Here is a 27191-nt window from a genome sequence, read left to right on the forward strand (position 1 = left end):
ACTGTAAGAGACATATATCTTTGTTCCCTGGGGCCACTTTCATAGTAACTGTCATTGATCCATAACAGTTTTCTAGTTTTCTATATGGGTCCTGTCCCTTTAATACAGTATCTTGTGTGACCCTCCCAACAACCCTGCGAGTTTAGCTGGGCTGATCACATTATCCTCAATTTATACGTAAACATAAGGGACTTCAATTGGGGAATGATAGTTTAGTCAGAGGTGAGCGTAGGGCCGTGTGGGTTCTCCTTATTAACCCAAAGCCTTCCGTTCCACTGTCCCTTATGGTTCCTTGGGCGCTCTTAGCACTCCTGCCTTAGGACTTCGGCCCTGACACTAGGTCACATCATTATGTGTTGACTGTCCTGCTCTCCTGCTGGAATGCAAGCTCTGTGAGGACAGGGACTCTGTCTCTTATTTGCTCTGCTTTCCCCAGTGCCCGGAAGTGACCTACAAAAGGTGCTCAGTAAATATTTGTTGAATGATGAAAAGAATCATTCAGGATAGATATGTCCCCAAGGAAACCTCAAACAGGAAGTCTTGTTGTTTTGCTGATTTCAGTAATGAGTATTATTTCCCAGGGACATACGGAAAGGAATCGCGGAGGTCTGTCCCCTAAAATCAAGGTTTTGGGTGGCGGAGTCTGTAATCTCTCCCCATCAGTGCTCCATCAATTCAGCAGTCAGCCCACAAAAGTACAGTTGATTTACTACCATGTCAGGCCATCTCGGGATCCACAGGATAAGGGAAGGATCTGCTCTGAAGAGCTGCCAGTTCAGTTCCACTCATTCGGGTCATGCCTCGGACTCTTACTGGGCTACTATCTCACGTCTCTTTCCTAGCCTGACTCAGGGGTTGGCCTAGGGTGCCAGAAAGAGCACCAGATTGGGAATCAGATCTGGCTTCTAATCTCAACTCAGCTGTTCCCAGCCAAGGGACCAGAATCATCATACTTACCTTGAAAACACACTTGAGCTCCTGCCTACATCATAGGTCTGATGTGAGAAAGGAACTCTTGCTCTGTCAGAGCAGGGGTTCTAATCCTGATTCCTCCCATCCCAGCTTGCACCCGGGAGCCTGTCCCTGACCAGCCGTGGGTGAGCTTCACTAGTCCCGCACATGGGGCCTCAGAAAGGCCGGGGAGGAGTTTCTCTGGCCTCTCCCACCTCCTCCTGGCTAAGGGGCAGCTCTAGGGCAATGGCACATGTTCTGGGGCACACACACCATCACCTCACCTCGTTGGACCTGCTTTCCTATGAAATGAGGGGTTTGAGCTAGAGCTGTCATCTTGCAGCTTCCATCTGTCTCTCAAATACCATGATCTGTGCTTTAATGTCTCTTTTCTCTGCCTCCTGTGTCTCCCCAACAGGGTCTAAAATTCTTTTGCCATTAAATTCTCCTTTCTTCAGAGCTCCCTATCTGGGCTTGCTAACACCTGGCTCAGGACAGCGCCCTCCAGCCATGGCCTGGGGCTCCTCCCCTGGCCGCACTGTCGCTTCAGAACTGGTTCTAGCTTTCGTCAAGCCCTTCAATTCATATTCTGAGTCCACGTATCATTTGGGAAGAAGAGATTTTGCCATATACTGTCACACAAATATATGTCTTGCACGTATTCTATGCAATAGGCCCCCTTCTCCCCACGGTCACACACACACACACACACACACACACACACACACACACACTTCCCTCCAGTGCCTGAGAATCTACATGCCTGGGCATGACTGTGTGGGCACAAATACTCAGGGACAGCCAATGACTATTTTAATGTTTCTTTGTCCCTGTGGTGCCATCTAACTATTTATTTAGTGGTGTGATGCTGTTTGCATCAACAACTTTGCCTTATAGGCTGTTCTTCATGTTTATGCTTCTTACTGTGAAAAAAATTGCTTGCCTAACATCTGTTCTGAATCCGCTTTTTCTTTATTTTGTTATTTATCTATTCCCTATTGAATTAAATTTGCACCAAGGACAGTAACTGGAATTGGAATCTTCGGTGTCCTCCAGGATTCCTGTATACTTCAATGCATCTCTTAATTACTCTTTTTTTGCTGTTATGAGATATACATATTTACCCACGTTCACGCAGGCAGATTGGCTTGTAGCTTACCTCTGCCTGCCCCCTCCGGGGAATACGTTTTATTAACTGAATAAATTAAGTGGGCACGTATATCCAATAGAGTAGAGAGGTTTTTCGCTATAGGTTTATTTCAGATCATTTTCCCCTGGCTGCCCAGTTCCCTCTTTGAGCCAGAGCTCTGTTCTGGAAGAAGCTTTAATGTAGCTTGATATCATCATAACTCACCAGGACTAGGACGGCCACTGTGTTTTACAGATGAAGACGCTCTTCCAGGCTGGTTTGTGTGTAATTGGACCCGAATCCCCACTAACCCCCTACTCCCACCACTTAGAAACTCCCTTTGGGACCGACCAAGCATATGCCCAGCTGTAGCCCAGACGGTCCCTAAAGAAGGGCGGTGAGACCTGCTTTTCTTCCTGACGCCTGGGAAATCCACCAGGTGTAAGCCTGTGACCCTGAGACTCAGGGGCTGGCGCAAAGTCACTAAGTTCTAACTCCAAAGGCAGTGCTCACTCTGGGAGAGGGAGGGAGCCCCTTTCCCCTCTTTATGACCTTTCCCACACTCATCTCAGGGTCGGTGTCCATGTCTTCTAAAGCCACAAAGACAGAGAGGACGACTTCCCCCAAGTCTGAGAGAACTCACTGCTGGCCCCACTCCAGACATTGTCCACTCAACAGATATCTCAGCTTCGCTCTGTGTAGAGCACTGAGCTGATGGTAGTGGGAGAGACCACGCCTCCCTTCCAAAAAAGTATAATTCCTGTCTCTTTTCCTGAAGACATTTGGTATCTACTTTAGAAGAAACACATGAACGTAGGCCAAGTTGCCCAAGCATGCCAGGTAGTAAGTGTCTGAAAACCACATGATTGAACCACCACCCTGAAGCCACAAATTCGGTTGGTTTATGGGCCAGTGAAGGCAGAGAAGGCTTCTAGGCGGAGACAGTACTTGAGCAAGGTCTTGGAGGATGAATAACAGGGAGATGAGAGGGAAGAGGGAAGAACATACAGACCTGAGACTCACCTGCACCGGCCTCCAAGGGAGGCCCAGAGTAGAGCAGACCTGCAGGCAGATGCCCCTTCCACAGTGTGGAAGAGAACAGAGAGAGTGGACCACGTGTTTCAGAACGGGCAAGGACTGGGTGACTTTTGGAATGGCTAGATAAAGGTGAGTACAGAGAAACAAGGTTCTGAGGTTTCAAGTCTGGCTTCAAATCCGAGGGAATTGGGAAGCAGGAGGATAGGAAGTGATTTCCCAGGACCAGAAAGGCAGGCTCGAAACCATCCTCCTAATCACTCGTATGCACAGATTGCTCTCTAGCTTCTTGGGGAACTGAAGAGACAATAGGACAGGGCTTTGTCCTCAAAGAATTCACAGAGCAGTAAGGAGCCTGTCAATAAAGAAAACAGAGTGAGATGCAGATTAATAGAGGAATGGAAAACGAGCTATGGAACCTGAGAGGTCCACAGAAGAGGGGACAGGTGACTTGTCAGCCTTTTCCAAACTAATGAGATGAAGACCAGAGGAAAAATCATGTGCAAGGTTGGAGAAATACTGCCAATTTTGAGAGCCACAAATAACTATTTTTATAGCAATGATGAGGTTATGATTCCCAAACTATGTGCGAAGGCACCCCAGGGTGCCACAGTGAATTCATAGGGCTTCTTGGGATATTTTAAATATTCATGGGGAACACAGCGACATCTGTTGGTCACTGTGAGAACCACTTTCAAGTATGTGTATTTTTTCAAATGTCCACTAAGCTGTTAGAATATGAATACTTATTAAGCTGTTTGGAATTAACTGCTTAAAAAATAAGAGTGTTAGGGACTTCTTTTGGCCTTGGGAGGCTATGAAAAATTACTAAGTCATTAAGGGTGCTGTGAATTGAGAAATTTTGGGAATCATTTTGGAAGAGGAATGAGGCAGGAAGAGAGGGTGCAAGCTTCGGCTGGGACCCTTGTTATGGACCAAGAGGCTCGCATTAGTTGCTTCAATGGAGAGTTTTATCTGGAGTGGGACAACATGGTCACCTTCTGTTTTACAAAGTTAGATTTGTCCTTGAGGTGGGAGTTGGTTTGGAGCAGGGGTGGGCAAACTTTTTGACTCTAGGGCCACAATGGGTTCTTAAACTGGACCAGAGGGCCAGAACAAAAGCATGGATGGAGTGTTTGTGTGAACTAATATAAATTCAAAGTAAACATCATTACATAAAAGGGTACGGTCTTTTTTTTTTTTAGTTTTATTCATTTTCCGGCCCGCGGGCCATAGTTTGCCCATGGCTGGTTTGGAGGCAGGGAGCCCCATTGGGAGCTACTGCAGTGGTCCTAGTGAGAGAGATGGGGGTGAACCCACAGCATTAGGATTAGCATGTCCATTAAAGTGATGGACCTCCTACTGCATGCCCAACACAGCAGTAAATGCCAGACATCAAAGATAAACGGGACAAGGGCCCTGTGTTTAATGCACTCATAATTAAGTGGAAAGGCAGCCAAGGAAACAGACCACTGCAAACCAGCAGTTAACCAGGCAAGAGAAGAAGAAAGAGTGCTGTTCCAGGAAGCTAGAGGGAACAGCATGTGCAAAGACATGGAGGTGAGAGGTGGTGAGGGTTTCAGTAAATCAGGTTGATCATCAGCACTGGCTCTTGGGTGATGGGGAATAGGGAGGGAAGAGGCCGAGAGCAAGGCAGGGGCCAGGTTGTGAAGGATGCTAAAGACTTCCAAAGCGCTAGATCAGTGGTTCTCAACCTTCTGGCCCTTTAAATACAGTTCCTCATGTTGTGACCCAACCATAAAATTATTTTCGTTGCTACTTCATAACTGTAATGTTGCTACTGTTATGAATCGTAATGTAAATATCTGATATGCAGGATGGTCTTAGGCGACCCCTGTGAAAGGGTCGTTCGACCGCCAAAGGGGTCGCGACCCACAGGTTGAGAACCACTGGGCTAGATGGTGGCAAACCACTGAAGGGTTTTCAATAAAGATACAATGAGATTTGCATTTGACAAAGTCCTAGGTCAGTGATGGCAAACCTTTTGAGCTCGGCATGTCAGCATTTTGAAAAACCCTAACTTAACTCTGGTGCCATGTCACATATAGAATTTTTTTGATATTTGCCACCATCGTAAAACAAAGACTTATATTTTTGATATTTATTTTATATATTTAAATGCCATTTAACAAAGAAAAACCAACCAAAAAAATGAGCTCATAGTGTCATAGGTTCGCCATCACTGTCCGAGGCGGATAGACTGAGTTGGGGCCCACGTGGAGACAAGCAGCAGATCAGATACACAAGCTAGAATGATGGACCCATAAATCTCTGAGTGGGAGGTCCGAAGTCCGGCAGGAAGTGAGGGACCGGAGACCCACCAGTATGACGAGGGCAGGAGAACAACGCCACACGGGCCTCCGGCGCCCCTGAGAGGAAAAGGGCTGATTAAGGGCTGATTCTGTCCATCAAGCTCTGGCGGGTCTGTGAGGTCAGGGTGGGCCCCCAGGCAGGCGTGTCCTGAGGCCTATTTCCCCACTGAGCTGCCTGCCACTTCCACAGCGAGAGTCCAGGCTGGAGGTTAGACTTAAGGCCAGGACAAGAGTCAACCTGCTGGGAGATCAAACTGTCACCCAGGCGAGGACTTATCAGGTGCTTAGTGCTTAGCAGTTGTCAGAGTTGCTGGCGGTCCTCACTGACCCTTCAGTCTCTACTGGAAACCAGGTCTCCAGGCTCAGAGTCCTTCTGCCGACATGGGGAGGGTGTTGGCATGTCACCTGGTCTCCAGGGGCACTCCGAGCCCAGCTCCTTCATCCCCTATAAAGTAGCACTCCGCCCACGGGAGTGTGCAGGGCCCCTCGCTTTGATGGGGAGGTGATCATGCCAAAACTTTACTGTGGATCAAGCATTCTCCCGTTTCTCATCTGACCCACATAACAGCCTCTTTTATCAAAGAAACTGGCTCCAGAAGGCTGTGGTTTGCTCAAGGTGACACAGCTGCTAACTCATAGGACAGGGTCGTGAGCCCAAGTCCCTGTAGCTGCACCACTGCCAACCTCCACCCTGAGGCTCGACAGATGCGGTGGGAACAACCCAGTGACGAGTCTCTCTTTTCCCTTTTTTTTTTCTTTCCTTTTTCTTATTGCAAAAGTCACATGCACTCATTATAAGCCACTAGAACTTGAAAGAGATACACAATGTGAAAAGTAACAGGCCCCATAACTTCCTGCTCCAGATACATGCCCCGTTAGCCAGCTAATATGTCTTCCTCCAAATCTTTTCCAGGAATGTTGTTCACAGCTCAATAAGTGCTTGTTGAATGAACGAATAGAGAGACGACCATTTACTTACAGAACTATAGGGACCATTTCACAACGTGCTTTTCTACTCAGCTGTGACATTCGGACATCCTGTTGTGTGCGTGAGCACAGGTGCCACCGATGATCAGCCGCTAGCGTGGTCACCCCGATGGGGGGCAGGCCCTCTGGAACAGGGCCAGGCAGCCCCCAAGCTAACTAACACCAGCCGCCCACCCACCTCAGCTCCCGGAAGGCAGCTGTGAACTATTTTGGTTGACCTGACTGGTCAGTTTTTTTTTTTTTGAAAAAAGATAACTACAAATTAAGTCAAACAAGTGTTATTTTTATTTGCATAATACTTCACTGATTTGCCTCAATTTTCTCTTCAATCCGGTGCTTTGGGGTTGCAGAAGCAAATTCTTATGTGCATAAATAAATAGAAATAAATAATTGGCCGAGAAGTTTTTTCACTGTGCATTCACAAGTAATGAATCTAACATGTAGATTAGAGGAAGCAAGAACTTACCTCGGTCACTGGGCTGGTGTGGTGGTTCTGGCGGCTTCGAATTCCTACCTTAAAAGACACGGTGCACACAGTGGCTCCCTCCTCCCGCACAATTACTCAGCCCTGGGCTGCTCCGCGGAGGCCGCCTGGGCGAGGAGAGCTGAGGGAGCAAAGGGCACAGGGTCAGTGGCAGGGGCTCAGGCGTTGGCAGCTGTCAGGCTGGGATCAGGTCCCATGGGCAACTTACTCAAACTCTCTAAGTCTCAGTTTCCTAGTTTGAAAAGTGGGTACAATAACTACCCCATCCATTTCTAATGAGGATTAAATGAGATAATACAAGCAGTGCACTTAGAACAAGGCCCGCCGGCAGTGAGCATTCCATACATGCTCACATGGGGGTTACCTCGAAGGCTCTGAGAAGCGTCCTCAACCTTCTCCACTGGCCGATTTCACGGGTATAGGATGTCCCTTCACACCCTACAGGGAGTTGCCTTATTATTCAAAGACCACAATGTCATTTCCTTTTTCATTCATAGGAACTGTAGGATTTAAAGCTACTGCAGCCAATTGCAGAGTCCCAGTTTCACTCCCATATTTCAGGGACGAGGAGGCTGAAGTGAGGGGTGTTTACGGAGTTTGCCTGGGACGGTTTCCTGAGCTGGGGAATCCTGACCGAGCCTCCTGGGCTCCAGTGGCCATTGTTTTGCAATGCACCCCCACCTGCACCTCAGGAAGAAGGAAGACGCTGCCAGCCATTCATACGCCTGCACACAGCTGAGGGCAGGCCCTCTGGGGAAGCCCATTTTGAGGGGCAGAATGACATCGGCATTCACAGGGTTGAGAAGAAAGGGGGCACCATATTCGTTAGGACTTCAGGATTACAAGGACGGAACCCAATTCAAATGAACTTAAGTACAAATGAAAGTGAGCTTGGAGGATCCAAGGAAGACTGCAGGAGGCCAAAGGCCTTCAACCAAACGTTGTATGAACTAACTCAACACTCTCTGTTCACCTCAAACCTCTGCTCGTCTCTGTTAGCAGCTTCTGCAGAGAGTTCTTGCCCCGGGGCAGAAAGATGACCACCAAGAGCCCTAAATTAATATATTCCGTTCAGCAGCACCAGGGGAAAGACAGTGTTCGCCCCAGCCTCCATGCACTCATCCCATTGAAGGATTCTGACTGGCCCGGACTAGGTCATGTGTCAACCCTGTGGACCAGTCACTGTTGCCAAGGAGATGAGGTACTAGGATAGGCCATGCCTAGATGGTGAGTCCATTCTCATGCCCAGAGGGACAGAGTGCTATCACTGGCAGCAGCTCCAGAGCTGCCTGGAAGGGGGAGGTGGTACCTCGAGGAGAGCTGGGCAGACAAAACAGTGGAGCCATCCCAGGAACTGCAAAGGAAGTCCTGAGAAATGAGCTTCATTTACATGTTTTTCTTTTCAAGATCTTTCCAGGAGCTCCTCAAACTACAGATGAGCGTTTGTATAAATATAAATTCACAAGATTACACAATTTACATGTAAAATGGGGCCAGTTTTCTCAGGAGGTTCATAAACCAGCTCTGAAGCAATTCTAAAGGAATTGTGACAAAATGGTTTTTAGCATTAGCAATATTGCAAGAAAAACACATAAAGACTCCCAAGATGCCCACCAGGGAGGACAACTTTCCTTTGAATGTAGGAGTGTTATTTTGGGTTTTTGAAAATCCAGACTATGTGTAAAATTATTTGGCAATAACTAAATCAATACAAATATAGTATTACTAAAATATGCTTGCACCCTAGTGTAAATGTTTTCCTTGTAGAACTAAGAATGCAGGGAAACAGGAATGGTATGAACTTTGGTTAGATATAGAGCAGGGCTTTTTATTTGGGGTTTGGACCCCAAACTGATTATTGTTATCACATCAGGATCCCCTGGGGAACCTGTTAACATGAGAAGAGACTGGGTCCCACTCCAGAGATGTGGTCAGGTGGGTCTGGGCAGGGTCAGGCAGCCTTGTTTTCTGAATGCTGGACAGATGGTTTTGACTAGCCACTGCCCTCGGACAGTGTTCCTTGGGGTGGAGCCATCAGAACCTCAAGAGCCTGTTAAAATGCATTTGCTTGGGCCCCACCCAGGCCTGCCAGATCCGACTCAGTGAAGAGCAGAGCTATAACTCTATAGTCTATTAAGCTCCCAAGTGACTTTCCTAAAAATAATTTTTATTTTGAGACACTTATAGATTCCCAAAAAGTTGTAAAACAAAATGTACAGAGAGGTCCCAGGGACCCTTTGTCCAGTTTCCCCCAGTGCGGAATTGGAGTACTTTATTGAAACCAGGAATTTGACATTGGTATAATCCACAATGCTTATTCGGATTGTATTAGGTTTATATGCACGTGTGTGTGTGTGTGTGTGTGTGTGTGTGTGTGTGTGAACAAGAGAGGGAGAGAGAGAGAGAGAGAAAGAGAGAGAGAGAGAGAGAGAGAGAGAATAGCATTTTATGCAAGTACATCACGTGTGAAGTTTGTGTAACCGCCACCGCAGCCAATGTACAGAGCTGTCCCGTCACCACAGGCTCTCTAGTGCTACCCTTATAGCCACACCAACCCTTCACCAACCCTTCTCTCACCTCTGGCAACTACTAATCTCTGCTCCAATCTCTATATTTTGTTATTTCAAAAATGAAAAAACTGTGGTACATTTACACCATAAAGTAGTGTGCAGCTGTACAAAAAGAAGGATCTCTCCTGGCCAGCGTGGCTCAGTGGTTGAGCATCAGCCTGTGAACCAGGAGGTCACTGTTCGATTCCCTGTCAGGACATATGCCTGGGTTGTGGGCGTGATTCCCAATGTGGAGGTGCAGGAGGCAGCCAATCAATGATTCTCTCTCATCATTAATGTTTCTCTCTCTATCTCCTTCTCCATTCCCCTCTGAAATTATATATATATATATATATATATATATATTATTATATATATATTATTATATATATATATATATATTTTTTTTTTAAGAATAATCTCCCTTGGCGACACCATAGAGGGACCTGGAGAGTATTATGCTAAGCAAAATAAGCCAGTCAGAGAAAGACAAGTATCACATGATCTCACTTATATGTGGAATCTAATAAACAAAATAAACAGATGAACAAAATAGATCCAGAGACATAGAGGTATGGAGCAGACTGCAGAATCTCAGAGGGAAAGGGGAGGTGGAGACGGGAAGAGACTAACCAAAGAACTTATATGCATATATGTATGGCCCATGGACAGACAGTGTGATGAAGGCCTGGGGTGGGGCAGGAGCCAGGTGGAGGGGAGCAAAGAGGGAATAATAGGGGACAACTGTAATACTCACAACAATACAAATAAAATTTAAAAAACTCAGGGGGGAAATGTTATACAAGTGGAATCATATAATATGAAAATTTTCCCTCAAAAGCAGGGGCAGAGATTATAAAAGATTTTTTAAAAATAAGTATGAGAATTAAAAATATATATGAACTCTTTCCAGAATGGCTTTTTTTCACTCACACAACTCCCTTGAGATCCACCCAAATCAGTGTAAGTGTTAATAGCTTGGGGCCTTTTCTTACAGCGTAGCATTCCATTGCATGGAGGTAGCACTCTTGTTCAGCCATCCATCTGCCGAAGAACATTTGATTTGCTTTCAGTTTTTGTCTATTACAAATGAAGCTGCTATGAACACCCATGTCCATGTTTTCTGTGTGAACATAAGTCTTCATTTCTCTGGGATAAATACCCGGGTGCGATGGCTGGGTCAGATAGTGAGTGCATGTTTAGTTGTATAAGAAACCACCAAACTGCTTTCCAAAGTGGCTGTACCATTTTCCATTCCCACCACCAATGTAGGCGTGATCCAGATTCCCCACATGCTCGTCAGCATTTGATAGTATCACTTTATCTTCGCCATTCCGATAGATGTGTAGCAACAGCTCACTGTGGTTTTAATTAGCATTTCCCAAATGGCTAATGGTAGTGAGCATCTTTTCATGTGCTTACTTGGCATCTGCATATCCTCTTTGGTGAAACATTTGCCCACTTTTTTATAGAATATGTACTCTAGATGCAAATTCTTTGTCAAATATATCGTTGGAAAAAAATTCTCCCAGCCTGAAGATTACCTTTTCATTAAAACAAGGTCTTTTAGGGAGCAAAACATATTTTTGTTGGATGAAGTCCGTTTCATTAATTTTTGTCTGTGATAGGTTGTACTTTGGGTGTCAAACCTAAGAAGTATTTGCCTCCTAAATCCCCAAAATTGTCTCCTATTGTTTTCTAAAAGTTTTATGTTTTACATGTAAGTCTGTAATCCATTTTGAAGTAATTTTTTGTATACGGTGTGAGGTCATTGTTTGGCCAGTGTATGTCCAATGGCCCCAGCACTACTTGCTGAAAAGGCTTTGCTTTTGTATCTTTGTCTAAAATCGATTGAGGATATTTGTATGGTTGTACTTCTGGGTTTTCTACTCTGTCCCATTCACCTATGTGTCTACTTTTCTGCCAATACCACCCAGTCTTGACTACTGTGGTCAAGTCTTAGTAGATGGATTCCTCCCACTTCATTCTTCTTTTTCAAAATTGATTTAGTTATTTTAACAACTTTGCCTTTCCATATAAGTTTTAAAATAAGCTTGCCTGTGCCTAAAAAAGTTCTCACTGTGATTTTGATAGGAATTGCATTAAACCTATGGACCAGTTTTGAGAGAATTGACATCTTTACAGTGTGGAGTCTTCCAACGCATGAACATTATTTATCTCTCCATTTATTTAGGTCTTCTTTGGTTTTTTTAATATGCATTGTAAATGGTATCGTATTTCAATTTTGGTTTCCACATGTTCATTACTAATATACAGAAATGCTATACTGATTTTGCATTTGTATGTGTGTTGATCTTGAATTCTGCAACCTTGTTGAACTCATTTATTAGTTCAGGTTTTTTTTTATGTCATCTGAAAATAGGGACAATTGCATTAATTTCTTTGCAATCTATATGCTTTTAATTTACTTGCCGTGGTGCACTTGCTAGGAGTTCCAGCACTATGTTAAATATCCTTGCCTTGTTCCCAATCTCAAGAGAAAGTATTCATTCTTTCACCATTAAAAGTGAAAGCTGTGACTGGCTCTTGGTTGCTTTTGTCTCCTCGACACTTTAATAAATAAATACAACAAGGCATATTCGTAAGCACTGCCTCCAGTTAGAATGCATTAGCACCAGCTGACTGACCAGTCCTTGCCCTCATTTCTTCCTTACGTCCAAGTATCTGTGGCGTTCCTTCATATGCAGATGTGGCAACCAGATGTTCAGCCCTTCCCCAGCAGGTTTAATCTTTCCTGAATTCTCACAAATGCTTATTAATTCACTTCAGACTTTTTCCAAGAATCTTATTTTTTTTTTCTAGAATGACTCCCTCTCTCCACTTTTGAACAATGTGGACAATACTGACCTCCGCCATTTTCTTTTTGGTCTTACCGCTGGATCTTATGAATTCCTTATTAAGGTGTTTAAACTTACAGATCTATCTTTTCTATCAGGCTATGAGCTCCCTGGATGCAGGGAATCTCCAGGGACGGGTACAGGTAGGATTCTATAAATGTCTGTGGAATGTTAGTTAGATCATCTCGGCTACACTGCTCCTCAGGATTAGCTCTTGCACGTCCTCCTCTACTCTGCACCTTTACTGCCTGTTTATCTTTTATCCTTCTTCCAAGCCACTACGAACTCTTTTATGAAAGGATAAATGGATAGACAGATACAACATATTTTAAACTAATTCTTTTATTCTCCCAGATACTACCTCGGCCGTCGGATGTTTATCGTTATCTCGGAGCCAGACATGATCAAGCAGGTGTTGGTTGAGAACTTCAGTAATTTTACCAACAGAATGGTATGTAGTTTTCTTTCTGCATATGGATGGGTGGGGGATTATTCTCAGATGCAAGGACTGCACATCACATCTAATAGGGTCATGATTGGGTCTCTTATCAGGTTTAGATCAGCTCAACTCAAAATTGAGCTCCCCGGTGAATTCAGGTTTTCAAAAGAGATGTACAGGACTGGTGGAAAAAGAATGGAATTTACCTTTAAGAAATGCTTCAAGACAGCTAAAGAGCAAGAGAAGTTGTGGTTATAAAAATGCTAAAACCAGGAGGGTTGTTCAAAGCTAGAGGAATCTAGAGGGCACAGGTCAAGTGACTGAGGAAGACCCAGCAAGGTTAATAAATGACAGAGAAAAAGCAAAATTTTGAGCCTCTTGTGCTGATATCTTTCCCAGAGAGTATAAAATCTTGAGGCTGGAAAGGAAAGACAAGCAACGTGAAGAGGGAAATTTGTCCCCAGAGAGCAGGGGGAGCCTGTGAGTGACCCCTTTATGTCAGTTCACGTCTCCGACCCAGTAAAGGGTGCACATACTCCATCTTTCTAAAAAGCATATTTCCTACTTTTTATCTTTGATGAGAAATCCCAAGGAATGGAAGAGGTGACAGAGAATGGCAGAGGTCAGAGTAGTCCATATTTTCCAAAAGTGGGGAAATAAGAATTCTAGCAGAGAAGACAAATAGCATTTATGTTGGTTCTTAAAATGAGTCTAAAGTGAAAAAAAACTTGTTTGTGAGACTTCAGAGAATCACTATGTGCCAACTTTTTTTTTTGGTCAAATTAAACTCATCTCCCATTCTTATGTGGATGGTTGGTAATGTAGTCACTCTTGTTGGTTATTTGGCAAACTTTTGCCATATGCCAGGCACTGTCTGGGTGCTGGTCATAAAGAGATAGAAGACTCAGCCTTGTCCTCAAGGAGCTCAAGGTCTAAGGACAGAGGAAGAGGGACCAGTACACTATGGTAGGGTGAGCGTACTGCTGTCGAAAACACTGTGACACCCCGGATGGGGACAGAAGAAGGCTTATTAGATGGGAGATCTCGGGGGTTGAGTCTTAAAGAGAGTTGCATAGCCCCCCTGTGTTCTGTGCTGATTGAGCCACCCAGAGTGTTTTGTTCTCATTAAATTTCATAAGAACTAATGAGATTGGTACAATTATCATCTCTATTGAACAGACAAGGGGACTAAGACCTGATGAAGTAACTTCCCTGGTCACATGACTAGTAGGAAGAGCAGGGATTCACATGCCCTCTCCCAACTCAAGCCCAGGGCGCTTTTTCCTGCCACGACTATGACAGTTGCCTCAGGGGACATTTCTGGACCGGCGAGGTTTCACTGAGTAGTTGGCTCCTCACCCAAACATGCTCATTGTCCAGCCCCGAGCTTCATGCCCAGTTCCAGACGCCGCATGGCCACTGGAAGGTGGCTGGAGGGATGGCTGAAGGACCTGCAGAAGTTCACTGTGCTGCCTCTAGGTTCTCTTCCCCGAACATTATATTGCTGTTCCCCTGTTCAAGTTCAAGGTCTTCTGTGGCGTTGGACTCTGAGAGACTGGGCCTGATAGTAAATGCAGTTGTTGGTTTTGGCTCAAAGAGTGTTGATTATAGAAGTGGCCGAAGCCAGTGAGTCACAGGGCCCAGACCCCCAAGCTGTGTCTCAGCAGACAGCGAAGGCACTCCGAGAGCCTGCCACGGTTCTTGAGTACCCCTAGCCCCTAAGCAGTGAGATGGGAAGTGGCAGCCACGTGCCTCCCTATTGTTTCATGTGACACCCAGATGCTACCAAGATCCTGACGGCTGACTTGGAAGAGGGCTGCCCTCTAATTGATATTTAGGGGCAGACATTCACTCAACATACACATGCACGCAGTGTGCACCAACAAATTTGCCCCACCTTCAGTCCACTTCTCTAAGTCATTTGTCTGTCCTCTCTAATTTTTCTCAACCCCAGACTAAGGTTTACAAGCCCCAAATTCAGAATATGGTTCTAATTTCCTTCTTGCACTCAACACAGTGTCCTCAAGATGAAGTTCAAGTTCCCCCGATGGGATGTAAGGGCCTCTATACTTTAGATACATTTCTTTCTTTCTTTTTTTTTAAATATATTTTATTGAGTTTTTACAGAGAGGAAAGGAGAGAGATAGAGAGTTAGAAACATCGATGAGAGAGAAACATCGATCAGCCGCCTCCTGCACACTCCCCACCGGGGATGTGCCCGCAACCAAGGTACATGCCCTTGACCGGAATCGAACCTGGGACCCTTCAGTCCGCAGGCCGACGCTCTATCCACTGAGCTAAACCGGTTTTGGCTAGATACATTTCATATCCTCCAATCTCACCTCTCACTGCTCCCAATACAAGCTGTCACTCCAGCAGGACCTGTCTCTCCATTCTCTCGGTAACCTCCTTTGGAAAGCCCTGCCCCAGGGCCTTTGCTCGTGCTGACACTCCCACTAGAATTGGAGGCAGCATAACAGTGGGTTTTGCATTTACCAGTGATGTGAACTTAAGAAAATTACTTAACTCCTTTAAGCCTCTCCTTCCTCCTTTGGAAGGTGGGGAGATGATCTACCTTTGGGCTGGTGAAGGCTAAATGAGATCACACACATAAATCACACTTACATGCAGGCAAGACAAGCACTCAACGAGCACTAGCTGCTATTAATAGGAAGACCTCCACCTCTTGGCATCTGTCCAATCCCTAGCTAATCTTCCAGGCTGTCCTCCAATTCTGCCTCCTCCATGAAGCCTTCCCTACTTTTCTCCTTCTCTCAACTCTTATAACGCTTATCATCAGCGTCGCTCAATTTCACAACTGAGCTTCTGTGCCCCCTACTACTTACAGTACATGAACATATGGCTTTCACCCTATTTTGATCATTAGCTCTTTAAGGCTTGTACTACTGTTTGTACCCCATGGCCCAAGCACATAACGACTATTCAGTATCCAGTATGTCCTTGTTCAAACTGAACTGAATCCCCATCAACTTGACACTCTCCCTAGAAGTCCTAGGCATTACCTGAACCTGCAAGTCAATATACGCTTTCACTTCTCCTCTTCATAAACATGGAAGAAGACCCATCAAAGATGAGAGCTCTAGGAAACGCCGACGTTTATACTTTTCCATCTGGGGACACAGCCACTTCTCTAGCTTTGTTTACAGACTTTCAGCCAATTCCATATTGATGACAAAACAATCCTTCGTGACTCCATTTTTAAAAAACCATCTTAGAGTGGGATTTTTCTCCCAGGCTTTTGAAAGTCAAATCAAATTGGGTTCTGTGGTTCCCTCTTACCCATCTGCTTATTTATCTGCTCAAAGAACTCAAGATTAGTGAGGCGTGATTTCTCCTTGCGACACCAGGCCGCCTCCCCTCCAATAAGCCATGTTTATGTAGGTGTTCCGCTACTCAGCTTTATTATACATTCACTCAGTAAACATTAACCGCTTACTCCATGCAAGCTTTTACCAAATGGTCCCTTGTGATACAGAAAACACTTCAGCATATTAGTTTGCTACGTTAGGTGAAAAGGAACTTAAATAATGCATGGCTTCACTTTCTGTTGTGAGAACCCATGTTTGCTCACAAATTCACACTTGATGCATGTGGGCCCCACCGACCTGGTGATGTGGGAGGGTGATGTGAGCTCTACGCACCCATGAGGAATTGATAGAGTATACTGGCTGGAAGTGGGGACACCACAAGGAACTCCTGGACATATGTTGCTATTGAGCAAATACTTGAATTCAGAAGTTGCTGAATGAAATGATTATTTTTTCAAACTCCAGAACACTGAGCTGGACAGACTGTGGGTCAGACCCAGGGTGGCAGTTCTTACAACATGTCCCCATCACATCTATACATATAAAAGGCTAATATGCTAAGTGTCCCTCCGACTGTCTGCCCGGTTGCTATGACACGCACTGACCACCAGGGCGCAGAAGCTCAACACAGGAGCTGCTGTGTCGTGCACTGGCCATTTACAAAGAAATTTTAGCACTGCAGACCTGGTGCTAACAAAGCAACACTTGGCTTCCCCCAAGTGGGACACAGGCCCCACCACCACCCCATAGTGACAGCCCACCAAATCGCAGCCAACGCTGCCAAGACCCCATGGCACAAAATGCTGCCCGCAGCCCAGCCCAGCCCAGAAATGGTGGGTGCCGGGTAATGATGTCACGTAGCAATGCCTGGCTTCCTCTCCCTAGTGACTAGCCTCCTTGGAGTTTCTTCAGCCCAGGAACATGACTTGCTTTATAGCCAGGTGCAAACATTTCACACTTTCACCAAATGTCTGCGAAGCGTTTTCCTGTGCCTCATCTCATTTGATCCTCACAGAAGTCCTGGAGTAGGTAGATAGGAGACTCAGTGGAATCCTACTTTCTTTTCATTAACCAGAAAATGGAGATTTAGAAAGTTTAGAAACTTGACCCGACTGAAAGAAGTAAGAAATGGTGGACCTTGAAAATGACTTCAGGTTTTCTCACTGCACAGACTATAGTCAAACACTGCTGCAGTTAAATATTTTACCCTTTGTTCTTCCTGCGTGATATACAATAATAATCTGCTTTGTGTTGATATTTACTGCTGTGCTGCTGACAATTACCTGAAAGAGAAGTTGGGGAGCTTCACTGGGCTGGAAAAAGTTTAGCTAAATCAGAAAGCAGGTCTAATTAAGCAAGTTTATTCTATATCTATAAAAGGCTAAGTTGATTCATGCATGCGTGATACATATAAAGCTCTCACTGGCGCCAATTGCATGCATGTGTTTCGATCTGTCATTGTCAATTGTTAATTTGGTTGATACTTCTATCATAGAGAAAGGGCAAATAGCGATATTAAAATATTTCTTCTAATTAATTTCCTTTCAATATGCATGAATCCATGCACTGGGCCACTAGTTTTTTTATAAATATATTTTTATTGGTTTCAAAGAGGAAGGGAGAGGGAGAGAGACACAGAAACATCCATGATGAGAGAGAATCATTGATCAGCTGCCTCCTGCAAGCCCCCCACTGGGAATTGAGCCAGCAACCCAGGCAGGAGCCTTGATTGACAATCAAACCCGGGACCTCCTGGTTCATAGGTCGATGCTCTACCACTGAGCCACATGTGCTGGATCCCCATCACACTTCTTAAAAAAATATGTTTTTATTTATTTCAGAGAGGAAGGGAGAGAGAGAGAGAGAGATAGAAACATCAGTGATGAGAGAGAAACATTGACTGGCTGCCTCCTGCACACCCCCTAACTTTGTGCCCTTGACCAGAATCGAACCTGGGACCTCCTTTCAGTCTGCAGGCCGACGCTCTATCCACAGAGCCAAACTGGCTAGGGCCCCATCACATTTTTTGAGGCTCTCAATTCTATGGAAAGACTGCTCTAACTTTCCCAGTTTCCAAATGGACTCTTGGCCTCTATCAGTGCCCTCAGCACTTCCTGATGTTGCTTCCTGGTCATGAACCACAGTTTACCATTAAACCCAAACCAATCTTCTAACGTTTATAGACGTGTTGTCCCATCACCTCGAGACTTGGTTGTTTTTATTTAAAAATGTTTAATCAGCTCCTCTTTGCTATCAGGCACTCCATGGATCCAGGGCAGCTCTTACTTTAATATCTGCAGAAACTGGAGCTGGGCCCGCATGACTCAGCAGGGATGGTCACAACCCGCGGCAGAACTTCCCATCCCGGGTCTCTCCCCAAGCCCGGAGCTGGGGGAGCTGGGGGAAGGGTGAGCGAGGTAGGGGGTCTGTGGTCCAGGGCAGGGTCTAATTGGAAGGGAGCATGGAGGGGTGCGCTCAGTCACTAAACCTGCTGCCGGAAGCTCTGAGTTCTAGTTCAAATGTCAACACGGAGGGTGGGTCCGGCTGCGGCGTGTGCATCTTCAGGCTCTGCCTGGACGTAGAGTGGAGATGGAAGGTGCTGGGAGTTCAGTGTGTGGTGGGTACCAGCCCTGAGGTCCTCATGGGTGACACAGGTTCGCCACTCCAGGCACAGGTCCGGGCACACCCTTGGCTCACAAGAGACACGTCGGAAGCCACGGGATGATTTGTGGGTGGTTTTATCCAGAACCACAGGAACCCAGGGCCCTGGCTGCCAGGGGCAGCCTCTTCCAAGGCCACATTCATCCTCTCAGGAGACTTGCCCTTCCCAGCCAAGTGTGAGAGAGGACATGTCAGAGACACCCCGCCCTCCTTAACACCACTCCTACGAGAAGCTGCTGAGGGCCAGTGAAGATCTTCCTCAGGAGGCACGATTTCCCAAACCCTCTCACCTGCTTCCCCAGTCAGGAAACCCCACGCCGCCATCTGGCATGGGGCCAATGCAAACACAGATCCAAGCATGTGGTTCCCCTCCTTGGAGGAAATGCTGGAAACCCTATCAGCAGGGCCACCCGAGTCCATAGCATGCCTTTGTCCAATTAGGTGATGAGTTGGCAGATGGAGCCCAAGCTGGACCTAGCCCCCATTGCCCCCCTGAGCTGTGGACACACCACACACCACACCCCCTTCCTCAGAGGCCATGCTCTCTGGCCGGTCAGTGTCGGAAGCCGAGACAGGGAAGATCAGATCGTGTGACCTCTGAGACCCTCTTCCACTGGCGGAGAGTGAGTGGGTGACGATCGTCCAGTGGGGATGGAACACTTCACTATGTCAAAGCACCAAGATGGAAGCCCTGGTGGCTATCTCTGTGCAGGTGCAGCCATGTGTTGAAAACAGTATAGATTCTCCGGGATAGAATTTGGGGTTCTCCGAGGGACAGAATTCTAGAGTAGTTAGTTGTTGGTTATAATATAATGAGGGGCTGGGCAACATGCTGCACCTGCCACGTGAAGAGAGAGACAGATGGTGCCAGGAAGCCTCTCATCTGTGCATGGAAGGTTTGGCACAGTGGTCACGGCATACTTTCTTGTATTAATATTTTTTCAGCCTACTTGACACCCCACTGAACAAGTTGGCAATGCTCACACCAGGACCCCGAAGTCTGACAGTATTTCTTGGCGTCTTTAAAAGCACCTCATTCTGTGTACGCGACCTGCAGCTCAGCGTGGCTGCCTGAGAACCATTGGCTTCTATGCCACAGCTTCACAGGCATCACACGGATCCAGAGTCGATGTTCTTGCAGGTCCCAGGACACAAGGAAACATGTAGGCTACGGCCTCATGTTCTGTTATGTCGCTTGTGCCCTTTCCATAACAACCTGCACACTCGGGCACAGCAGAGGGCCCTGCACAGGCTTCGCAGCGCTCTGCGCGGCTCTCCAGGTCAGCTGAGAATCCGGTTTGGCCCAGGACAAACACCCAATTAATGGTTTCTCTCTTCAAGGGACCTCAGAATGCCAAGGTGTTCGTTTTCTTTAATTACTTGCTCCCCAGGACTGTGGCATTCTTCAAAGCTTAAGGTTTATGCTTAGCCGGTCTAGTAAGAAGTCAGGCTCTGTTTTATGAGATCTTAATTGAAAAGATAAACCCGATAAGCTGTCCAAGGCACACGTAGCATGGGGGCCACGGCTGGACCATCGCTGCTTACCAGGACAGGTCTCCCTATTGCTGGAGAATTACCCCCAAATTATTGAAATGACATAGAAAGGACTTTCATAGCTGTAAGATCAACAGATGTTGGTTAAAAACCACCCCATGAGCCCCTTGAGGACAAGAGTCCCATTCTTTGCTAACATAGCACCTGGCGCATAGTAGGTGCTCAATAAATGTTGACACCCTAATAACACTTAGACTGAGAGGGTATTAGTTGAGGGAGAGGCCAACTCCAAAATTTGGTGTTTTGGTTACAGTAGGTTTTTCAAACTGTTTTTGACTGTGGCCTACAACAAGAAACACATTTCACATCATGACACAGAACAGTCACTGTCTCTCTCTCTCTATATATATATATACCACACACACATACTTTTGAATAAAAGTTTTACAACAACAAAATAGCCGTACTTTATAAAACACTCCTCTATCTTTCTACTCTGCTCTATTTATTGCTTCTCTCTCTCTCTCTCTCTCGCTGTTTGCCACCCACTATACTGATTCCACCAATTCCACTGGCCACGGCTTGCTGCCTGGAAACTCCTGCCCAGAAAACGATTGAAGATGCCTTCACTGAGACTCTGCACATAGAGCTGGGCGGACAGACAAGAGGCTAGAAAGCCCTGTTTCCCTGGTCCCGCCTCCTTTTCTGCTCCGACACTCACAGTCCTGCCCCCAGCAAATTTCCCGGTCCGGTTCCGTTGCCCATTTCTTTGGAGAAGAGCCCTCTGTGTCTCTCGAGGCCTCCCTCAACAAATCTCATCAATTGTTACGCCTAGAGGACCTGAGGGACAGGGTGGTAGTTATTGTTCCATAGGCGGAGTTTCAGTTTCACAAGATGAAAGAGTTCTGCGGATGGGTGTGAGGGGATGGCTACACAACAACGTGAACGTACTTAATACCGCCGAACTGCATGCTTAAAATGGCTAAGATGGCACATTTTACATTATGTGTAATTGGCCACAATTAATGTGTGTGTGAGAGAGAGAGAGAGAGAGAGAGAGAGAGAGAGAGAGAGAGAGAGAGAGAACTATTACAAAAATACCTGGAGGAGTGTTCTGGAGAGGAAGTCTCAGGCTTGGAAGAGTTTTTAAAGGTCATTTAGACCAACCCCCTGACCCCTCAGACACTCAAGCCTCCTGTGCAGGATTTCCAGGAAGGGGTAAGTCTCCAGCAATGAGGACTTATTTTTTCTTTAAACAATTCTGCCTTTTGTTTGTTTGTTTTGTTGTTGTTGTTTTTATTGATTTCAAAGAGGAAGGGAGAGGGAGAGAGAGAGAGAAACATCAATGATGAGAGAGAATCATTGATCGATTGCCTCCTCCACATCCCACACTGGGGATCGAGCCCGAAACCCAGGTATGTGCCCTGACTGGGAATCAAACCGTGACCTCCTGGTTCATAGTTTGATGCTCAACCACTGAGCCACGCCAGCCGGGCTAATTCTGCCTTTTGACTATTGGGAAGTTCTTTAGATATGTAGATCTTTCCCCATAGCTTCCCCTGTTGAACCCAATTCTACCCGTTCAGGTCTAAAAACAACCTAAATTTCCTCTCCCATGTAACATGCCTTCGGTAAATATATTTTGAGCTCACATTAAGTACTGTTCTCTGGTCATCCAAGTTTTCTATTTGCTGCCGAACATTCCAAAATTTGACAACTATTTTATATGACATCCATTCACATCTCCTCTCCTGAAATGACTGATTTTTGCCGCTCTCCCTCTTACAGTATGACATCTAGAAATGAAAACATTTCTCTAACCAATGCCCCCGAAATCCTCCATTAAAACTGGGGAATCCTAATGGAAGCTGTGGGCTGGGAAGAGTATCGTCCGGCCGATTGGGGAGGGGGAGGTTTGAGGGCTATGCTGACATCGCGCGGAGGGCTAGATTTGTCCTCCAGGTGCCAGATAAAAAACGTCTTGGATCCAGTCCTAGGTCTGATGGATGGATACAATATCCAATCAATCTTGACTCTTATCTCTAATTTATTCGGTTTCATCAGGACCCCATAAACCACCACCCAGCCTTCCTTGGAGTGAAATGCTTTATTGCCTGCAGCTTTGCACAGGACTGGGTGTTCGCCAATATATAAATATACCTAATGCGTGCTTTCTCCTTTGACTCTGGAACCTAAACAAATGGGTTATGTTCCCATAACTCCATAAAGCCACCATTCTGCATGGTGACCATGGCACTCCTGAAGAATTTCATCCTAAACACGAGAGGATTCCTCTGCAGAAAAACAGCCCAGCCCCTTGGTTCTTATATATAATTAATTCCCCCCCCCCACACCCAGATACTTTGCAGTTATGTTTTATAGCTTATTCCGAGTGTTCATATTTTATCAGAAAATTATAATTTTCCTCTAAATAGGAGTTTTTACAAGGCTTTTGAATTATGATGGCTGGCTTCATGTTTCAGCTATAATTAAAACGGGGAAAAGAAGTAGTGAAACCGTACATCACATGTGGTTCTGAAGAGTGCTTGGGCCTCCAATCCCCCCCCTCCTCACACCCTGGGGCCTTGGGGCGGGGGAGGGGGGACACACTGATCAGCTGGGGGGGTGGGGGTGGGGTCCCAGCTTTGACCACTGGGTGGGAGTAGCTGGTTTTAGGAAGAAACAGAATAGCCTGGAAAGAAGGGGTGAGGAGGGTCATCCTTTGCATGCTTCCAGACTCAGCTGACTACCTCCTCCTCCGAGAAGCCTTCCTGACTGTTTGGTCCCCTATGATGTTCTCACCTTGCTGTGTTTCCTCACTTCATAACTCTCACCTTCTCATGAGCAGTAATGACACCTGTTCGTTAGTCTATGAGCTCCCTGTCAGCTTCCCCACTGGACTATCAACTCCTTGAGGGCCAAACCTACGCCTTCGTTATTCAACCCTGGAGAGCCATCGCCTGGCATATATTACATAGTCAACAAATGTTTGCTGAATGAGAAAAACGAATGAATGAATGAGTGTGTGAATGAGTGGAAATACACAGGAACACGGCTCTCTCGGAAGCAGCTCTGTTGGGATAAGCTTCTGAAGAACTTTCCTTTCCCCCTCCCGTCTCCCTCCACACTCCCCACCTTATCTTCCCCCATTCCCTGCCCCCTCCCCACTCCACGACACACACACCGAAGACCCAGACACATGAGTCTGTCAACTCCCGGCCCAACCTGACCAATCCAGCCACACAAAACTTCTTGCCATCAAGTTCAGGCCTGAAACTCCATCCCAGGGGAGACTAGCCCACCCCGAGAAGCCTGCTGCTCGGTCCTCAGCAGAGAGACTGCAGAGCATACAGGACCGCTGTGTTACTTATACAGCGGTGACCACATTGTCGCAGGGCCAAGTGGGCCAGCAGAGCGTCTCCACCTGCTGCCCCCGCCCTCCGCCATGAATCTTCAGGTCATTATCCTTAAGTCTTTATATTCTTCTCCTGTTTCCTTGCAAACGAAACCTCCCCGTTTGATGGTCGTTGGTGAACCTTTGACTAGAATGTTTATCATGGGCCTGCACTGCTGCCCAGGTGGCTCGGGCTCCCTTGTGGTCTAACCCTCTGCTTGCTGTTTTCCATCAGGCCACGGGTTTGGAATGCAAACCAGTAGCTGACAGCATCGTGTTTTTACGTGACAAAAGATGGGAAGAGGTCAGAAGTGTCCTAACTTCTGCGTTCAGTCCTGAAAAGCTGAATGAGGTAAGACCCGGGAAATGCAGACTCTCTTCCTTAAGGGACAGGTTTCTTTTCTTCAAATGGTGATGGAGAGCTGGTTCACCCTGCATCACTCGTCCACGTGGCCCAACAAAATGCCCTGCCTCCTGGGGCCTTTAGCCCTTCCTATTCTGCGAAAGCGCAGGACACTGCATCGGCGTCTTCCGTTTCCCCAGCCTCCCACATCCTCAGAGGCCATGACCCATCGAATCAGCAGCTCTGAGGGCATCCCCTCTATGTCCCCAGACCCTGCCCCAGGCACTCTGGGGGCACACGGGAGAAAACTGGGGCAGTGTCCCTCACACTTTCACTTATAATGGACCACCCGGTGGTCTTGTCAATGGGGCCCGAGACTCTGCTTTCTAACAACCTGGCAGGTGATGCGGATGCTTCTGAACAGTGAGGCTTGCCTTACACAGCGAGGGGCCGGAGAACAGCCTGAAACACAGGTGGGCTCCGATCAGACCCGAAACGGGAGGAGATGGCCATGGTTCCTGGGGAGGAGTGGGGGTGCACGTGGGAGAGCTCTGGGCGCGCAGGCAGACCTGGTAAATGAGCGCCCTGGTCATCCTTCCCGGCTGGCCAAGGCGGAGGGAAGGCTGGCATCCCCAACAGGCTGCCAGCTCTGTAAGCCCTGGGCTCCCCCCGCCCCCACCCCTTCTCCCCAAGTTCTCCCACTCCTGATCCTCACTGATGGCCCCTCCATGGCCGATCTGGCTTTAGTTTCTGTTCCAAATTCTGCAACCACTGAGGAGGAGGTCTGGAGCCCTTATGTTCGGTGGCGAAGGGGCTGCCTCAGTTTGAGTCCCAGTTCCAGAGCCGCCCACCACGTCTAGCTGTTCCAAAACGGCTGGGCTTGGAGTGGCCTGTCGTCAGCTCAATAAATGAAAGCTACTCTTAGCTTCAACTCAAGACGTTCACCCCTCTGGTTCTGTTCAAAGCCTATGAATTTTCTGAAGGCCCCAGGAGAGGAAAGGGTCCCATACATCATAATTAACTCCATCCAAGTGAGCTCTCTCAGAAACCCGTGATCCTGTCCATCTTCAATGAGGTTTAATTTGTTTCCACCACGGCCTTTGGTATCTGAGGTCAGAGGGCATGGCCCCAGCTCACCAGCTCACACTCACAGCTCTTACTGTGCCAGGCACCACTCAAAGGGCCTCCTATTTGTATTAACACACAACCTTCACCACATTCCTGTGAGGTAAATACTATTATTATCACCTCGTTTTACAGATGAGGAAACTGAGGCACAGAGAGACTAAGTAACACGTCTCATGTCACACATGTAAGCCAGTGAGCGGCAGAGCCAAGATTAGAATCCAGCTCCAGGATTAGAATCCATGAGGACTGATGAACCTTCCAACTGACCACGTCTCTTCTTAGCTACGTGGGACCGTCCCAGGGGTTGTCTGGGGGTGGGGGAAAGGAAGTAGAGCAGATGGGGCCCCTGTGGAAACCTAGGCGGGTTAGAAGCAGCTCTCCTCTCTCTATTTTATACCCAAGTTTGGAATCAACTGAGGTACGGAAACAGGTTTCAGACAGAGGTCATGGCAATGTCTCCTTTCTTACCAGTAAAGCGGTTTGAGAACAGTGGCTCCGCCATCCAGTCCCCGAATGGGCAGGTTGCAGCCTCCCCCGCAGGAGGGCGGCCCAGAGCACACACTGGGTCAGGGAGGGAGCGCTGCTCCGCTCTCAGCCTCCTTACATATTGAGGTTTCAAGGGAGAATTTGTTTGAAGGAAGGGCCTGCTTCTTTAAAAAGTTGTAAGCACTGGACAAGTTCAAGGGAGGACTCCTTTACGACATTAGTCACCAAAATGTTGAGTTAACCAAAGAAGGGGGTGACGTCCGCTGGCCATGGTGCATCCTATTTCTTTACTCATGAGTCAGCAATGGCGTGGCGGCACTACAGATGCAGCGAGAATCTCATTTGTTAAAAAGACACTGATGAAGTGTATTGATTGGGGAAAAAAACAGTAAGAAAGGAAAAGAGTTTTCTTGTCAGTCTTGAGCTGTTTCTTTGAGGGGAAAAAAGACCCGTATCAGGGTCTAGATTTCTTTAGCACCTTACAGGGTATATTCCAGAAACTGGTACAATATTGTTTCCCAAACAAATCTAGTGCTGGGGGACCCAAAGCATCTCCTTCCTCTGGTTCAGAAATTGAAATCTTAGTGTCTGAATTAGTTGTGGAAAATAGAGGCTCTCGCAGTGGTTCACAGCACTAGGGGAAGGGGTTGGCATAAATGAAAGAGGCGGGGGGGAGGGGGATGGCATAGACAGATCCCCTGGGTTTTGTCAGTTCTAGGCCACTGTTTAACATATACCCACAGTGACCTTAAAGCTCCACAGAAAATCATCTTCCTACTAAATACAGGTCAGTTTACTTTCCTGGGTTTCCATTTGAGAGGAGGCCATTCCGGGGGCGGGGGGGTCCCTCTTCCTCCCCCTCTCTAGAGAACTGACACCTGGTGAGTTTAAGGTTCCTGGGAAACAGATAACTGAGCAGATGCACCAGGGAGATGTTGGCTGCAGATCTGGAGCTCGGGAGATAAGGGTAGGAAAGATGGTCATCAGACACACAGACATGGGCGAGGTCGCCTGCAGCACCAGAAGAGACAGGGGGGCTGCGGAGAGCCACACTGAAGTGAGGGGCAGAGTAGAAACCTACAAAGAAGACTCAGGAAGAAGAGCTGCAGTAGAATTCCAGGAGAACGGGGAGGGGGAGTATTTCAGGGAGGAAAGAGGTGCTAAATGCTGCTTAAATGAAGGAAACATGAGGACTGAAAGGGACGTGACAAGGATAATATTTTTCCAACATGAAACCAACGTAAGTGTCTCACGCTCCATAAATCGTGTCCCCGTGATTTCCTCTCCCCGCCGGATCCGTGGCTCTCACTGCTTCAGAAGGAGACGGTGGTGCCGTCCAGAGCAAGGAGGTCGTTGCTCAGCTTGGAGCTGCACACCAGGCTTATGTGATCCACACAGAGACAGGGGTCTTGGAAGCCAAGATTTGTTAGGGGGATAGAGTTTTCCTAATCCCAAAAGCAACTTCCCTTTGCATATGAAGAACAAGCAAGGTTTGGGGCCCTGAGCATGGACTCTATGACAAGATGCAGACAGGATGGAGGATATGGGAAGAGCCTGGCTTCTATTCTATGGAAGATGGAGGGAGGGGTGG

The 27191-nt window shown here is 46.9% G+C and overlaps 1 protein-coding gene across 5 annotated transcripts in view; it reads left to right on the top strand.

Annotated features, from left to right (window-relative positions):
- TBXAS1 (thromboxane A synthase 1) overlaps positions 1-27191 on the top strand; it is a 147533-nt gene that overhangs the window by 58757 nt on the left and 61585 nt on the right. For 4 of the 5 annotated variants that reach the window (XM_081102472.1, XM_081102473.1, XM_081102470.1 and 1 more), the window contains 2 exons: positions 12681-12777; positions 23879-23995. In XM_081102472.1, the coding sequence (XP_080958598.1) occupies positions 12681-12777; positions 23879-23995 (214 nt within the window). Of the gene's footprint in view, positions 1-7754; positions 8147-12680; positions 12778-23878; positions 23996-27191 lie in introns of those variants that run through there. The other variant, XM_081102471.1, reaches the window with a different exon arrangement.

This window comes from Myotis nattereri, assembly GCF_964212035.1.
Source record: "Myotis nattereri genome assembly, chromosome: 11".
NCBI classification, from domain to species: Eukaryota; Metazoa; Chordata; class Mammalia; order Chiroptera; family Vespertilionidae; genus Myotis; species Myotis nattereri.